Here is a 17,506-nt window from a genome sequence, read left to right as displayed (position 1 = left end):
GGATCTTCTCTCTCTCTCTTCTATCAGTATTACCTGGTAAGCCTCCAAGATAGATGAGCAGTACTCGACACCTTTGCATCATTCTCATTAGGATTCAGTGTTGATGTCCTTATGGACGTCCTTGATCTGATACCCTGTAACTGTACCACCCTCTCTTTAATAATAATTATTCACAAGACAAACTGATACAATAGATGAGTGGAAGTTGCACTAAAATAATACATAACCTGTTGTTTTTGTTGCTGCTTCCACCTTGTCGAATTCTTCTTTTGAATTTTGCCTGGATCTTGATTTGTATATGGAAACTAAGTGAATAAAAGATTCAGGTGTATTATCAGTTTTATTGTCGTATATTTGCTCTCCACATGATATAAAATGCAGTTCCAAAAGACCGACTGTCCAAAGCACAAACGGAGATAAACACTGAAACTTCCTGGCAGATTAAAACTGCGTGCCCGACCGAGACTCGAACTCGGGACCTTTGCCTTTCGCAGGCAAGTGCTCTACCATCTGAGCTACCGAAGCACGACTCACGCCCAGTACTCACAGCTTTACTTCTGCCAGTATCTCGTCTCCTACCTTCCAAACTTTACAGAAGCTCTCTTGCGAACCTTGCAGAACTAGCACTCCCGAAAGAAAGGATACTGTGGAGACATGGCTTAGCCAAAGCCTGGGGGATGTTTCCAGAATGAGATTTTCACTCTGCAGCGGAGTGTGCGCTGATATGAAACTTCCTGGCAGATTAAAACTGCGTGCCCGAACGAGACTAGAGTTCGAGTCTCGATCTGGCTCGCAGTTTTAATATGCCAGGAAGTTTCATATCAGCGCACACTCCGCTGCAGAGTGAAAATCTCATTCTGAGATAAACACTGAAACTGAAGCAAAAGACTGAGACAAAGAAACCCTGCTGCATTCCTTTATATAGAATTTTAACAATGAATTTCAAAATAATCCATTATTAATTTTGCTACAATTTTGATGTTACAACTAAAATTTACAAAACTTAAATAAACTGATATTATAGCCGAATAAGGTATAAAATTCAAAATCGAATGACATAATTTTTGTAGTATTTCCTCCTTAATGGTTAGTATCTCTACTGAACCATCTGTCCTAGCTGAATTAATTGCAGTCCACTTTTAATGGCGTCAGCATTTGCTTCTTTACCCTCCTATCTTCCAATGATGAATGGAAGATGCTTGCATTTCTTTTACCATTTTCCGCTCATAACAACATAAGAAGCCTTTTAATGAGTGAGAATTGTTTAGAGCCCTCAACTTGTCTTGCGGCACAGCTCCAGGCTCTGACTTCATACACAACTGAATTATTCAACATCTGGATATGGATGTTTGGCATAGTGGTGACTGCCCATCATAGTAGAGAGAAAGTCCCATCATTCCAATTTTGATACCAGACAAAAACCCAGCTTCCATTGATACATATGGACCAGTCAATCTCACCAATGAGATGTGCAGATTGATTGAAAGGATTGTGACCCATTAACTGTGTTGAAGCAGAGAGAGTGGCAGTCTGCAATTGGCTACCTGTCAGGTTGTAATTGGCATTGGTAGGCTTTTTGCTTAAGGCATACAATATTGCCTGACATCTTCATGTGTTCCATAGCTGGGGTCTCTGAGGTATCTTACTGATTTTTATGTGCAACTTTTTTTCAGCTCAAATGTCTCGAGTTGGTACCTCACTCAGTTCCCCATAGATACAGGAGAATGACGTCCTTTAGTGCATAGTATGTTTCACAGAATAACAATGTGAGCCCTGAAAACCAAATGAGTATTAAAGCATGTAGTGGGAGCCTGGAGTTGAACTGTGCTATAAGTAGCAGCATAACACCAACAATAGTTCACAGTCTGGTTGATGTCGAAGCAGCAAGTATGCGTAATAACACAGTCAGTTGCACCTGAACAAGATGATGGGGTCAGTCATCAAAATATTGTGCATATAAATGGTGTCAGCTACTCAGCTGAAGACTCAAAAACATTCTATCACAGAATGTTTTCATTCTAAATCTGTATGTGATAAAATTGTCATTACATTTTACTTTTCTGTTGTCAGCTAATTTGGAGACAATAATTTGTAATTTATTTGTGTGAAACATGTAATTACATGCATAGCAACAGTATACAATCTAATTTTACTTTATAATAGGAACCTATGTATGTAGTCCAAATTATTTGACATAATAATACTTTAGATTTTAGTTTCTATAGTAGGCTATAAAAGCACTGCTCATAGAGCCATGATTGTAGATATTTTTTGATTGTCTCTCCAGTTATTACCTTCAGTTCATTTGGCAGTGCATTGAAGTATTTTGCTCCATTAATATATGGATTGTTTGCTGTTTTGTTTTGTTTTTTCAGTGTTCTGTGTATCATATGGTAAATGTGTACTTGTATTGTGATCATGAATTTCTGCATTACTACATGTATATTTCTTATCTACTACAGATAATACTATTGTTTCAAACATATACATAGAATAGATAGTCAGAATTTTAAATTCTATAAACAACCCTTTACATGATGTTCTAGCATCTTTTTTGCCTAATATTCTCAAGGATCTTTTCTGGCGTTTAAATACTCGGTCTACATGAGTTTTGGAAGCCCCACCCCACAACGCAAGATCATATAATTGAAATGGATGCGTTAAACCAAAATACACCATCATCATTGTTTGGGTATTGATGTATGGAGCTATTCTTCTTAAAACATATAGGCTAGATGATAGCCTTTACATACATTGTCAATTTGTTGTGTCCATAGTAGTTTGCTATCTATGCATATACCTAGGAATTTACACTCACAGCAGATTTTCCCAAAAATATTACTACATAGAGAATCGATACAAGTTTGCAAATCACCAACTTTCAAGGGGATTATATTTGTTTTTTGTAAGTTGACTTTTAGATTGTCATTTTCAAACTTTTCCTTTGCAATATCTATAATTCTTTTTACCTCTATGTCGAGATTAAGAATATAATTTTCCCAACAAAAGCCTGAAGTGTCATCTGCATTCATTGTAATGAAGGTATCATTTTTACTACCCTTGGAAAGTCATAACATATAAAAAGGAAGGGACCAATTATTGATGCAGATGATTCCCAAAAATAGTCTTAAAGGTAAAATACAGATTCTTCGTTTCGTATCTCTGAGTGTACTGAAAATTCTTCTTAGCAAATTCAACCTGTTGTCAAGAAATTCCATGAATTTAAATAATGATGTACATAGTGCATGTGGGTCAATTCCATATACTGTTCTCATGTCTCACTTTTGAGGCAGACATATACTGTGTAATATGTCTGATTATTCTCAGAACAGAACATCACACAACATTATAGTTCAATTGGTAGTAGACACAATTCTTGTAGGGAAAGGTTGCAGCAGTCACTTTCTGCACAGGGTTCTGAATATAGAATCCAGTCACCATTCATCGTGGGAAATCTTCACAGCAAGACAGTTTTTCATTGCAGGGAGTATCAGGGATATGTTTTCTTTTGTAATACATTTTTTTAAAGTTTATTCCTGTAAGCTGAAAAGTGGATAACTGCTCAGTGAAAAATGTAATTTAGATTATAATTTCTTTGTGGCAAGCACTAGAGAGTTAAATGAAAATTTATGCTTCATATTGTAACCTCATTAAGTTGACAATATATTCTGTGAGAAAATCTTGTTGAATGATTTATCCATGAGTTTAACTGAGAGTAACACGCATCATCAAAAAGAATAAATAAGAAATTTCAAAATATGTGATATTAGAAGCCAAGATCGCTTTAAGTGAAATAGTTTATTTCATGACCAGTTTCGACACTAACTAGCTGTCATCTCCAGAGTCTCAGATTTACAAAGTATGGATGGAATAACATTAGTGTAGTAATATGCATGATCATCTAGCATTACACTCAAGGAATCACATTATCTGAATAATAAAAAAAGTTACATTCCCTCCAGAAATATAACTGGTACAGAGAGATTAGATAAATCGGGAGGATAAGTATCATTCCAAATGAGCTGAACTGAAATTTGAGAGGGATATGATATGCATTTGATTTTCATGTAGTCATGTAAGATTATACTGTACACAGTGGGCGTGTAATATAGGACACACCAATATATTAAACATTCAGTGTCACATACTTCTTAAGAAGGAACAGTGTTGTTAGTCATTTTAACATTAATGATCACATGGATCATTATATACAGATATGAGTTTCTGTGAAAAGTTATTGTGATGTACTCTACCCTCTATGTTTCGTGGTGGATTTCTCTTTGATATAATAACAGAGTACAGTGCTCCTTTCCCAAGGATAATCAGTTAGTAGGATACATTTCTTAACTGGTTCTCTCTCCATGCATTGTGGTTGTGAATACTTGCATTTGTTATCTGCTGTGAACAGTATTTTGTGATAAATATTGTTGTGTTACATATGTACAGAGATGAAAAGATTAAGAGGCCTAAACTTTTGAATCAGTTCCTGCATTCCCAGGTGGCCTGTTGGTATAAATGACTTTTCCACGCATGTGAACACACTTTTTGTTTCTTGAATGTGTAAGTTTGCTCATCTTTTAAAAAGAATGTGGGGAAACTAAATACTGTCTTACAAAACAAGGTGTTTAAAACCAAGTAACGAAAGTTCCTATTATGATATGTCTGGAAACCCATACCTGTTGAGATATAGGTCAAATATTTTACTACGTACATTGTAAATTAAAGGTAGTGATAGACAAATAAAACAGCTTTGCAAACAAACTAAAGTTATTTCTGTTTGTCAGCTACTCCTACTCCATAGATAAATGTCTGGTTGGCCCAGTTACTATATTTAAATATAGATTAAGATTAACGTAAAAGTCTGTCATGTAAGTGGTCAAAATCTATCCATAGTTTCACTGAGAAAATATGTTTTATTTACAAACCAGTTTGAAATATTCCATATCATAATGATGTAAATAATTAAACCATTTATGAAACAGGATTATATATGTGATCTTTTGTATCTTTTTGTGTTTTCAGTTGGTTTTATTAATGATGTCAGTTTCTGTTATATTATTTCCTGATTCCAGGACATAAAAATAAGGGCCACCATAACAGCTGAAATTGGTGGTAAAATCCCAGCACATATTCGACAGAATTATTTCAACTTGCTGTCTAGTGAATATGTTAACTTTTATCACAGTGAAGATGAAGCACAAGAGAAGGTAATTTTATTTAACTTACTTTGTTCTTTTCTTGCATCAGCCCAGAACCAGTGTAAATGTAAACTTTTTTGCAGTTAAAATATCATCATGTTTTAATACAAAGAAATACAGTGCAGGGATTTTACAGAACTTTTGAAAAATGTGTTTTGTTTCTAGTTTTGATATTAATTGGCCTCTCAGTATTACCCACAAGCCATATTGTATTAGTAACTATAGTAGTTTCATGTTTTTTGTACTGAACCCATACACATTTCAGATTGAAAATCTTCATCTTACAGTTCACAAATTTACATTGGTGATTGATTTGGCCTGATGAATCTATTTCAAGTGAGAGGGGTTAGAATGATAAATATATGGGAAGAATATGTGAATATTAATGTAAAACAGACCACAACACTGTTGAATATCTGTGTTTTACAAAAAGTCTGCTTCACTTCTTGCCTATGATGAATTCCCACTATGTTTCATCTTTTAATACACAATCACTTCCAACAAACTGACACCCACAAACATTGGCCACATAAGCTATTTGCATCAAAACATGTTTATTTAAATTAATTTTATTCGACACACACACACACACACACACACACACACACACACACACACGACCATCTTATGAGGAAAAATGCTGTTAAAGAATTTACTGTTCTCATATATCATTAGTAATTTATCTTGCAAATGAATCAAAAGAGTTAAGGTTTTCTCTAAGTTGTTGAATTAATGATTTTGCAGAAATGTTGACAAGCTTATTTCAGAAGACAGTGGAAGGTGGTATTGAGATAAATACCAGAATTACAGTAGACAAATGTCTTCAAGCAATATTTTCATAAAATTTTGTCATTTGATTTAGAATGTAATTAGGCCATGCAGTTTTGGTCTTTTTTTTTGGTTGAATTTCCCATTTTTATTTTGTATTGTACATGCAGAATGTTTGCCATTTTTAGTATTGTCATTGGTGTACTCAATATCAAGCAAAAGGTCAGTTCCTGTACACTTGTTTGGCTGTTGCAGATGAAAAACTGCAAGGTTTTCATTTAACCTAAGTTTGAAATGTCTGCCACTTTACTCAGTAAAGATATTATGACAATTATAGAAGGTGGTTTTATAAACGCCAAATTGCTCTAGTTGGTCTGTGTTACTTCATTTGTGTAGAAGTTACAGTGGCAGTTAATTTTTTTGTCTGGAAACTAATGTTTGTGTTGAAATGTTTAAAACATTAGGTGCTTCTTGTTAAATACTGTCAAGAAATTTCAAACTGCCATTTATCTGCGTATACTTTCAGTGGATTTAGAAAATGTGTAATTTTTTTATTAAAATTTTGTTTTATGGGAATCTTATTTTGTATGCGCTATTTTGAGCAAGTATTAGGTTGGTGTATACGTTAGTAGGATTTTTGTTTTACATTTTATATGGATTTACACTCCTGGAAATGGAAAAAAGAACACATTGACACCGGTGTGTCAGACCCACCATACTTGCTCCGGACACTGCGAGAGGGCTGTACAAGCATTGATCACACGCACGGCACAGCGGACACACCAAGAACCGCGGTGTTGGCCATCGAATGGCGCTAGCTGCGCAGCATTTGTGCACCACCGCTGTCAGTGTCAGCCAGTTTGCCGTGGCATACGGAGCTCCATCGCAGTCTTTAACACTGGTAGCATGCCGCGACAGCGTGGACGTGAACCGTATGTGCAGTTGACGGACTTTGAGCGAGGGCGTATAGTGGGCATGCGGGAGGCCGGGTGGACGTGCCGCCGAATTGCTCAACACGTGGGGCATGAGGTCTCCACAGTACATCGATGTTGTCGCCAGTGGTCGGCGGAAGGTGCACGTGCCCGTCGACCTGGGACCGGACCGCAGTGACGCACGGATGCACGCCAAGACTGTAGGATCCTACGCAGTGCCGTAGGGGACCGCACCGCCACTTCCCAGCAAATTAGGGACACTGTTGCTCCTGGGGTATCGGCGAGGACCATTCGCAACCGTCTGCATGAGGCTGGGCTACGGTCCCGCACACCGTTAGGCCGTCTTCTGCTCACACACCAACATCATGCAGCCCGCCTCCAGTGGTGTCGCGACAGGCGTGAATGGAGGGACGAATGGAGACGTGTCGTCTTCAGCGATGAGAGTCGCTTCTGCCTTGGTGCCAATGATGGTCGTATGCATGTTTGGTGCCGTGCAGGTGAGCGCCACAATCAGGACTGCATATGACCGAGGCACACAGAGCGAACACTCGGCATCATGGTGTGGGGAGCAATCTCCTTCACTGGCCGTACACCTCTGGTGATCGTCGAGGGGACACTGAATAGTGCCCAGTACATCCAAACCGTCATCGAACCCATCGTTCTACCATTCCTAGACCGGCAAGGGAACTTGCTGTTCCAACATGACAATGCACGTCCGCATGTATCCCGTGCCACGCAACGTGCTCTAGAAGGTGTAAGTCAACTACCCTGGCCAGCAAGATCTCCGGATCTGTCCCCCATTGAGCATGTTTGGGACTGGATGAAGCGTCGTCTCACGCGGTCTGCACGTCCAGCACGAACGCTGGTCCAGCTGTGGCGCCAGGTGGAAATGGCATGGCAAGCCGTTCCACAGGACTACATCCAGCATCTCTACGATCATCTCCATGGGAGAATAGCAGCTTGCATTGCTGTGAAAGGTGGATATACACTGTACTAGTGCCGACATTGTGCATGCTCTGTTGCCTGTGTCTATGTGCCTGTGGTTCTGTCAGTGTGATCATGTGATGTATCTGACCCCAGGAATGTGTCAATATAGTTTCCCCTTCCTGGGACAATGAATTCACGGTGTTCTTATTTCAATTTCCAGGAGTGTATTTATCAACTGTCATTTTTTATTTGTATCTCACTGTTGCTATTTGAGTGTGCATATTGTCGTTTTGATATAGTGAGTGGAGCAGTGGATGCTAGAAAATGGAGCGCCAAGTGGAGAAATCGGAACATTTCCAACATACTCTTTTGTTTGAGTTCAATTGAGGGGTGACAAAAGTAGTGACATCCAGAATCATTTTCGTCATGTGTGGGGATTAATACCATTGGACAGAGCATGGCAAGAAAATGGTTTTCTCCTGTTAAGTAGGATCATTTTGACATTAATGACTTCACATTCAGGAAGACCTTTGGGGTTTGATGAAAATCCTTTAAATGTGTTAATCCACAATGATCCACGTCATTGTATTTGAGAACTGACAGTGTGATGTACTGTGATCATTCCAGAATCATCTGACATTTGCATACAATGGGAAATATTCAAAATTCGGGTGTATGGGTACTACATGCTCTAAGCCAAAATGACAAAAATCAGTGGGTGGCAATATGAGCATATCTGCTTGCTTGTAACCAATTAGCTCGTGAGCAACACTGACCATTTCTATACTGTATCATTACTGGTGGTGAGAAATTGTGTCTTTATGCTAACATAAGGGAAAGAAAGGAAGAGTTGAGCCCAAACAAAGCAGAAACTCCTCATACAAAGACCTGTGTGCATGGTGGAACAGTGACAGTGTGGAATACTACATATTGCTTCCACGAGGTGTAACCATCACTGTCGACATTTGTTGTCAACAACTGAGACATCATGCAGGTGCAGTCCAAGAACAATGACCAGGAAGACTGGGTGAAGTGATGCTACTCCCCGATAATGCTCGTCCACATTCTGGTAGACTGACAAAAAAACACTGTACGGGAGTTGAATTGGGAAGTTATTCTGCACCCACCTTATTCACCTGTTCTTGCGCCATCAGATTTTCACCTTTTCCACACTCTGTTGAACAACCTTTAAGGAACTTCCTTTCGAGATGAAAAGGCACTCTGAACATGGCTCAATGAGTTCTTCATCTCAAAACTGTGATTTCTACAGTGATGGAATCGAAAAGTTGACAGCCTATTGTAAATAGTGAAGGAGAATATGTTATTGATGACTAAAGTCTCTGTTATGTCTATATTAAACTTATGGAAAAATGTTGCAAACTTATGCACCAACTGAATAGTTCTGTTTACTTAATTGCCTGAAGAAAAAAGTACAGGAATACTTTTAAGAAAATTTGATTTAAAGAAATCCATTTTCAGCAGAGTTCATGTTTCATCATTACATTATCTGCTTCTGTTCTTTCTAAAATTTATTTGTCACAATTTTTGTCAAATTACTCATTCACCCACTTGCTAAGAAACTTCGTACTTTTGGTTCATTAGTAATGCACAACATTAATTTTATATATAAGAAAAATGTAAATCCTATAATAACAATTTTGTTTTGTAATGTGGTGTAGCTGCAGGTTAGAGAGAGTATCTGGATGCAGACAGCTGATGTGCCCAGTGTTTTTGTGCAGCAGTTTGTTGTAATAATACAGATGTATTAGAGATGAAACAACACAGGAAATTAATCATGGTCAAATTTCCTTCCCTGTTCTGCTCGCAGATAGAGTGAGGGGAAAATAACTGTCTATAATCCTTCGTGTGAGCACTAATTTCTCTCACTTCACTTCCATGGCCATTCAGATATATTACATCAGACTCAGATTGTGCATAAACAACATTACAAACAACTCTCAATATGTTTTCAAATTAATCATACTATTTTATCACTGTTGGGCTATCTGTTATGGGATGTATAATCCTAACAGGAGGAAGGTGAAACGTACAATAAATTTCTGCACATAGTAATAAGAATGTTGTATATTATATGCAGTTCATCCAATGAAACTTAAGTACAAGGTTCATTTCTACAGAGAACAAAGCATGTTTCAGCTATGGTGATTATGGTGAATGAATCATATTGTTCCCTGGTAGTTTATGTACATTTGGAGAGAACATCATCAGAATCTACAGCATCTGAATTGTCTGCTTTGGATGCACGGGAGAAGCTGTGACATTTTTGGAACTCTTGCTACACATTGGCTTTAGCATTTTTTGAAAGTTTTACCCACTTCTGTGTGCTAGTGAGGATAATAGCCAGTTGTAGCTAATCTATAGTGTCCACCTTTTGTACTCTTTGGCAAACTTGAAATGTTAATGTGTTTTTCTGTAGACTTCAGTATAATGCATACACTCAGCATTTTAAGAACATCACAGCACAATTTGTAACTGTATTGATAGCAGGAATTCTTTTAAATTAATATGTTTCTGTGTCCTGAGGTAATTAACAACAACAACAACAACAACAACAATAATAATAATAATAATAATAATAATAATAATAATAATAATAATAGTATCCTATTTTTGTCAAATAATTAATAATAATAATAATAATGCCATTATCCCATTTTTGTACTACTTCAATATTTCATGTAGTTTATCATTTCAGGCAGTGGAAGAAGAAAAAAATATATACAATCGCAGTTCATCACGGCAGGTATACACAAATCTAATGTTGAATAGAATCCAACAAATACGCCGTGAAGCAGCACAAAATGCACCGAGTAAGTCTTTGAATCTATTGTTTATCAATTTTAAGAGATTCAGGATCTAAAGTCTCCTTATCTTTTCTGACAAACTGCTCACACCAGAAAGTTTAAATGTTGCTCCTTTTCAATATAAACTAACTGCACATTTACGCATTTTTTTCACAATCTAGGTATTGTAGCTCCATGGCAGTTGCAAATGCTTTGATAGGTGTTTGTTTTGACCACTGACAAATTGCTTATGCAGTTTTGGTTTGACTGGAAAGCACAACATTGCTGGGAGCTACGTGAGACGATGAAGGAGCATGAGACACTACATAAATATTATTGTTACAAGAAATTCCCAAGTCAGGAAGGTCTGACCAGCAGGAGCACTGTCTTGATGAGAAAAATAGATGAGCAGCTTTCCTGATTGCTTTTGTTTGGTTTTTGCAGAATCTTCATCCTCATAAGTTCATAGGATGCAGCCATTAAGCGAGTGCTCTTTAGAATTAAGTTGGGCTGACATCTTCACTTTCCCAAAACAAAATCACCATAACTTGCTATACACTGACAGTATCCTAAAATTTCACCTATGGTGGGCAAGAACTGTGTTTCCTTTGTGCCAAGGGCAGTTTTGTTTGAGAACTGAAAAACTGCAAACATGTATCATCTACTGTAATTGATGGTGGAAAGGAAACACAGTTTATGCATACCATCATCATTTGTTAACATCACACAGTAAACTGCCACCTGTGCAGGCTTGTGTTGGTTAATTAGCATTTGAGGTACTCACCTTGAATACACTCAGTATTTACATTTCTTCAAGCAGTATGATCTGCACCAACAAATTCCATAATAATTTGCTCCACTTGCACAGTCCACTTGGTTTGTGGACACTTTAGTTTGGCTTGTCTACACACAAGATTAAGTCGCCTTTGAACTGCCACACCCATTACATCATCACTGCACGTCTTACTAATTTGATAATCTGGTTTCATACCTCACAAATGAATTATTGCACCCTGTTCCTATGGTCCTATACAAACATTCATTATTCCAAAATATATAAACATAAGATATTTCAAGAACATGCCACAAATGATAAGTACTAATAAACACAAATGATTTCTGGTGGTTGGGTTTGAACTGGCAGTCTGCAGCAGGCACTAGCCACTATGCTACACTGCATGCACCACAACATGCACTCTTTCCTGGAGGAACAGTGACCTACTGTTGCAGAACTCCTCACTTGACTCTACTGCAGCACCTTGGATTTAGATCTTGTCAGTGGCCCTCTATATAGCACTCGCGGCATATCCTCGAATTCTGGTCATCATCGAGTGAGTCTTCAGTTTCCTCGAACCTCCTGTTGTTGATCTGTATATCTGGATTCTAGTAGGTCTTCATGTGGACGATGTTGATTGTCTCTCTCCACTTTTGTTTTCATTATAAGGATCACCATTCTCTGTTTCATATATGACATCTGACAAGCAATGAAGGATATGATTCAGCCCAAAGTATTTAGTGACATTTTCAGTAGTCCTCCTTTCTGCACATGCTTACAAATCCTTACCAAGCGTCCTGGGCTGTATCTCACTGGCTTGTGCTTGGCATTATAGTGCTCTCAGTCTTCCTCCTGGGTGTCAAAGATCCATATGCAAGCCATCTGCCTCACCTCGTTTGTGCTGGTGATGAGGTGTTTTGCATAGTAATGCTGAGTATTGTCTGGTTGAAACAATAACAGCGTACTCATTGTCTTTTCAGCCTCACGACTGTGGACAGAAAGAATGGTGTGATGCCTATAGTGTCTTGCTTCAGTGTGTTATATGTGAATGTTGTGGCGGCAGAATTGTATGTTGATCTCTCTGTTTGATATCAGTGTACATTGAGAGTGTAATGTGCCAACATTTTATTAAAGTGTTTTCTGATGCCATTCATCTGTGGATGGTAGGAAGTTGTGATCTTGTGAGTGATGTCGCAATTTAAAACACATTGGTAAATGTTTTGCCAAGTGAGGTATTCTTTCTTGGTTGGTGTAGATCCTCTCAGGTTTGGAGAGCACTCTGGAAGTTTAAGCTATCACCATTCAGCACCTTCCTGAATTTGCACTAGAACTATACCTACCCTGCAACCAGTAATGTCAATGTGAAGTTTTGTCTCAGCATTCTCATCACACAATGCGTGAACTGGAGATGATGGTACAAAATTTGGTCTCTCTGCAGTAGTTCTTGCAAAGGACATGCTTTGATAGACAAGTTATTTATAAATTGCTGGTTGTACAAGCATATTCCGAGAAAACTTCTCACATCACGAATGTGCTGAGGAGTTGGAAATTCTGTGACTGCTCTTATTTTCCATGGATCAGGATGGACACCACTGTAATTCACTAGATGCCCTAAGATTTTTATTTCATGAGTGGTGAAGAGTCATGTTTTGGATTCAGGTGGAGGCCTGATGTCCAAACACACTTCATCATGGTTCTCATACAGCTTCGATGTCCTTCAAATGTCTTTGAGATAATGACAAGCAGGTTGTGCATCACATGTTCAAAAGTGGCTGGAGCATTACACAGTCCAAATGGCGTAACTTTGAACTCGTAGAGACCATCAGAAGTTGTGAAGAGTGTCTTTTATCCCAGTCAGCTTTATCAACCTTCATTTGTCAGTAGTCAGTAGCCTGTCTGCATGTCCATAGTTGAGGAATACTTTGTTTCTTTCTTTCAAGCGGTCTAGGGTGTCATTATTGTGTGGCATTAGGTAGATGTCTTTTTTCATGTTTTTGTTTAGTTGTCAGTAGCCAATGCAGAAACGCCATGTGCCATTCTTCTTCTTCTTCTTCTTGACACAGATGACAGGAGATGATCAAAGACTCTCTGAATGTCAATGATATTCTTGCAGCAACTCCTCCACTTATTCATCATTCAACTGGCAACACACTATATAAATGCTGGCTAATTGGTGGTTGACCCCAGAGTTGATGCTGTGTTTAACCGTGTCCTGCTTCCACTCCAGATTTGTACGCATTTGAAAATCTATGCAGAATGTCTATCATACACCAAAATTGTTCCTCAGTCAGGTGAGATCCTATTGGCATTTCAGTAGTAGCTTTCTGCTCTGTGTTGTCTGTAGTAGTAGTGGATCATGCTTCTTTGTTGATGCCAGTAAACTGCTCTCCCTGGATAGGTTTGGCTGTCCTTACACATGTGCCTTTAGGGATGAGTTGTGGCTGCTAGTGACAGTGATCTGAAGCTTTCTAGACCACCCATATTGCTTACTATTGTTGCTGGCTTGTCGATTTCTTTCATGAGCCTGAGTAGCTCTTTGCAGTCGAGGAAAGCTTCTCAGTTTAACTTGGCATCTTGATTGACAACATTATGACTACATTCTGTTACAATGATAAATTCGAGGGGATGTGTTCTGTCATTGGTGGTTATGTTTGCAATATGTGTTCCCTTCAGCTGGAATGTTTCCCATTTTCAACTTTCAGCACTATTGCTTTCATACCACGGAACGTAGTCTTCTTTAACTGACGGCGATAAGCATCCAACATTGCAGAAAAGGAAGCCCCTGAGTTTCTAGTGCCTGGACAGGTTGGCCATAGATAATGATGTCATTGAGAGTTCCTGACATCTTCTACATCTATCTACATCTACATCCATACTTCGCAAGCCACCTGACGGTGTGTGGCGGAGGGTACCCTGAGTACCTCTATCGGTTCTCCCTTCTATTCCAGTCTTGGTGACATCCATGTGGGATCAGCAACTGTGGCAACTTCACCCCCATGGACAATTGCCTCACTTTTTTATACTGAAGTCAGCAGCTGGATGAGAAGCTGGCACCTCTGTACAGTGATGGAGAATGACTATGGCATGTTGAGAAGCAACCTCATTCAGGGTATGGCAGTGGGCTTTGTCCTGTAGGCTGACTACAGTCTTCTGCAGTTGACTGACGTGAATAGAACTATTGTGATGGTTGACATCTGGCAGCATAGTAATTGTTGAAAACCCACCATCTTTCTCTGCAGTAGCATACAACATGTACAGGGTGTCCACAGTTGAAATACACTTGTAGGCTGTCGTCTGTCTTCCAAGTGTCTGTTCCAATGGCTCTGAGCACTATGGGACTTAACATCTAGAACTTAGAACTACTTAAATCTAACTAACCTAAGGACATCACACACATCCATGCTCGAAGCAGGATTTGAACCTGCGACCGTAGCAGTCGCGCGGTTCCAGACTGAAGCGCCTAGAACCACTCGGCCACAACGACCAGCAGTGTCTGTTCGTCAACAGGATGATATAGTCAGTGTAGGAGTAGGTTAAATCTGTGTTGGTCAGTGCTGGGTTGTCGTTTGATGGTTGCAGCCCAAGTCTGAGTTTGCCAAGTCCCTTCTTCCAGGCATGTTTGGCTGGTGGCAGAGACAGGTGCTAAGGATTGGCAGACCTGTTCTTCAGCATTCTCTATTACTTCATTGATGTATTGCTTTGACATCCATAACTGCTGTCTCTTGCTTACTTGGTCGAACATTTCTGGTTGCCATAAAATGCTGTATCTCTTTTCACTACTTAATTTGAGATAGTGAAAGTCGTGCTGGTCTTCCAAAATTGCCATAGCAACCACATTTGGGAGTCCATCATACTTCTTTCACCTGATTCATTACTGTTACATTTCCGTGATGTGCTGGCACCACTTGATGAATTCCTCGGTTGTGTGACATCTTTTATCAGAAGAGCTTGGTACATGTCTCCTGCAACTCCTTTCACCAAATGTGAAGTTTTGTCAGCTTTCATATTTGGATGAGCAATGGGGCATAGGCCAAAATGTACTGTATCTAGGACTGGTTCATGTCATGATGACATTGGACCCTCTTCTTCAGTTATTCTTCCGCTTAGTGGACTTGATGCTGATTGTTGCCAAACATTTCCTTCAGTTCGAGCTAGAATTTATTCCAGATGTTGAGCTTCTACACATTTGCAAAACACATCATTTCATGCCACATGTTGTATTTGGAAGTTGGTCGAATCCTTTCAGTCATTTTTTTGGGTACTGGCCAGCATCTCTAGAGAAAATTGATGGATGCCTGATGTGCAGCTGACTCACTGCTTGCCTGGAATCCATTGGCTCCTGAATATATGAACTGTGCGAGCAATTGTAGTGCTCATATTCTGGCTCGTGTCCATGTAGACAATGCCTATTACATTGTCTAATTGGAGTGACAGAGATATAGATGTTTTGAAGTAACCAGTGTTTCAACGAAACAATGTCTCATCATAATGTCACCCTAGTCCAAATCCAGATGCAGTGTCATGAGTGCAATACATCACTTAGAACGGAAAGCTACCACCGTAATACCTTAGCAATAGATCTTGCAGAGAACTCAAGAAAATTCTGGTCCTACGTAAAATCGTGAAGTGGGTATAAGGCTTCTGTCCATCACTCTAGCAAAACTTGGTTTTCCCTTTTTTTGCTTGAGATCCCATAAATGATGAATGAAGGGCAACAAGTGGGTTACATATTCTTAATTTTCTGTAAAGCATTTTGTACGATGATACACTGCTGATTGTTAATGAAGGTACAAGCATACGGAATAGTTTCCCAGATAAGAGATTGGCTCAAAGACTACTTACGTAACAGTACCCAGTATGTTGTCCTCAACAGTGAGTATTCATCAGAGACAAGGGCATCATCAGGAGTTTCCGAGGGGTTACAGGACCACAGTTATTTTCTGTATACATAAATGATTTTGTGTACAGGATAAGCAGCAGTGTACTGCTGTTTGCTGATGATGTGGTGTATAGGAAGATGTCATTCTCAAGTGACTGTAGGACAATATTTCTAGTTGGTATGATGAATGGCAGCTACCTCTGAATGTAGAAAAATGTAAGTTGATGCAGATGAGTAGCAAAAACAAACCCATAATGTTTGCGTACAGCATTAGTAGTGTGCTGTTTGACACAGTCATGTCAATTAAATATTGAGGTGTAACGATGCAAACCAATATGAAATTGAATGACCATGTAAGGATTGTGATAGGGAAGAAGAAAGGTTGACTTCAATTTATTGCGAGAATATTAAGAAAGTGTGGTTCATCTGCAAAGGAGGTCATATATATTATTCTGGTGCGACCCCTTGTTGAGTACTATTAGAGTGTTTCGATTCTGCACCAGGTCTGGATTAAAGGAAGACATCGAAGCAATTGAGAGTCAGGCTGCTAGAATCATTACCGCTAGGTTCCAACAATGTGCAAGTATTATGGAAATGCTTCGGGAACGCAAATGGGAATCATTGGAGGTAATGTGATGTTCTTTTCAAGGAGCACTATTGAGATAATTTAGAGAACTTGCATTTGAGGCTGACTGCAGAACAATTCTACTGCCACCAACGTACATTTCACATAAGGATAATGAAGATAAGATTAGAGAGATTAGGGCTCATATGGAGGCATATCACAGTCATTTTTCCCTTGCTGTATTTGCGAGTGGAACAGGAAAGGAAGTTACTAGTAGTGGTAGAGGGCACCCTCCACCACGAACCCCATGGTGGATTGTGGAGTATTTATGTAGATGTAGATGTAGAAGCACGTTTATTATGAACACCAGCATGAATGCCAGAACAGTACTGAACTTCTGGGTGGAAGTTGCAGATATTTATGCAAATGTCAAATGTTCCAGAAAATATGGACATTGCAGACATAAGATATTTCAAGAACCTTCCAGAAATGATAATTACCCAATAACAGATAATTGCAGGTGGCTGGGTTTGAACTGGTGACTTGCAGTGTGCAAGCTATTTCTGCTACTGATTCAGGTACTAATGGTGGAGACAGTCATTGTACATTTTTTGGCACCATTCTGTTGATGTTTCTGTACATTAGTTAATTAAAGCAA

At 38.9% G+C, this 17,506-nt stretch overlaps 1 protein-coding gene across 2 annotated transcripts in view; it reads left to right on the top strand.

The window, feature by feature from the left end:
* LOC126299462 (RNA exonuclease 1 homolog) overlaps positions 1-17,506 on the top strand; it is a 196,884-nt gene that overhangs the window by 144,789 nt on the left and 34,589 nt on the right. For both annotated transcript variants that reach the window (XM_049991383.1, XM_049991384.1), the window contains exons 7-8: positions 5,073-5,207; positions 10,542-10,656. In XM_049991383.1, coding sequence (XP_049847340.1) covers positions 5,073-5,207; positions 10,542-10,656 — 250 coding nt within the window. The remainder of the gene's footprint in view (positions 1-5,072; positions 5,208-10,541; positions 10,657-17,506) is intronic.

This window comes from Schistocerca gregaria, chromosome X (assembly GCF_023897955.1).
Source record: "Schistocerca gregaria isolate iqSchGreg1 chromosome X, iqSchGreg1.2, whole genome shotgun sequence".
NCBI classification, from domain to species: domain Eukaryota; kingdom Metazoa; phylum Arthropoda; class Insecta; order Orthoptera; family Acrididae; genus Schistocerca; species Schistocerca gregaria.
Note: the sequence above shows the minus strand (reverse complement) of the source record. Positions and strands in the feature narration are given on the sequence as shown.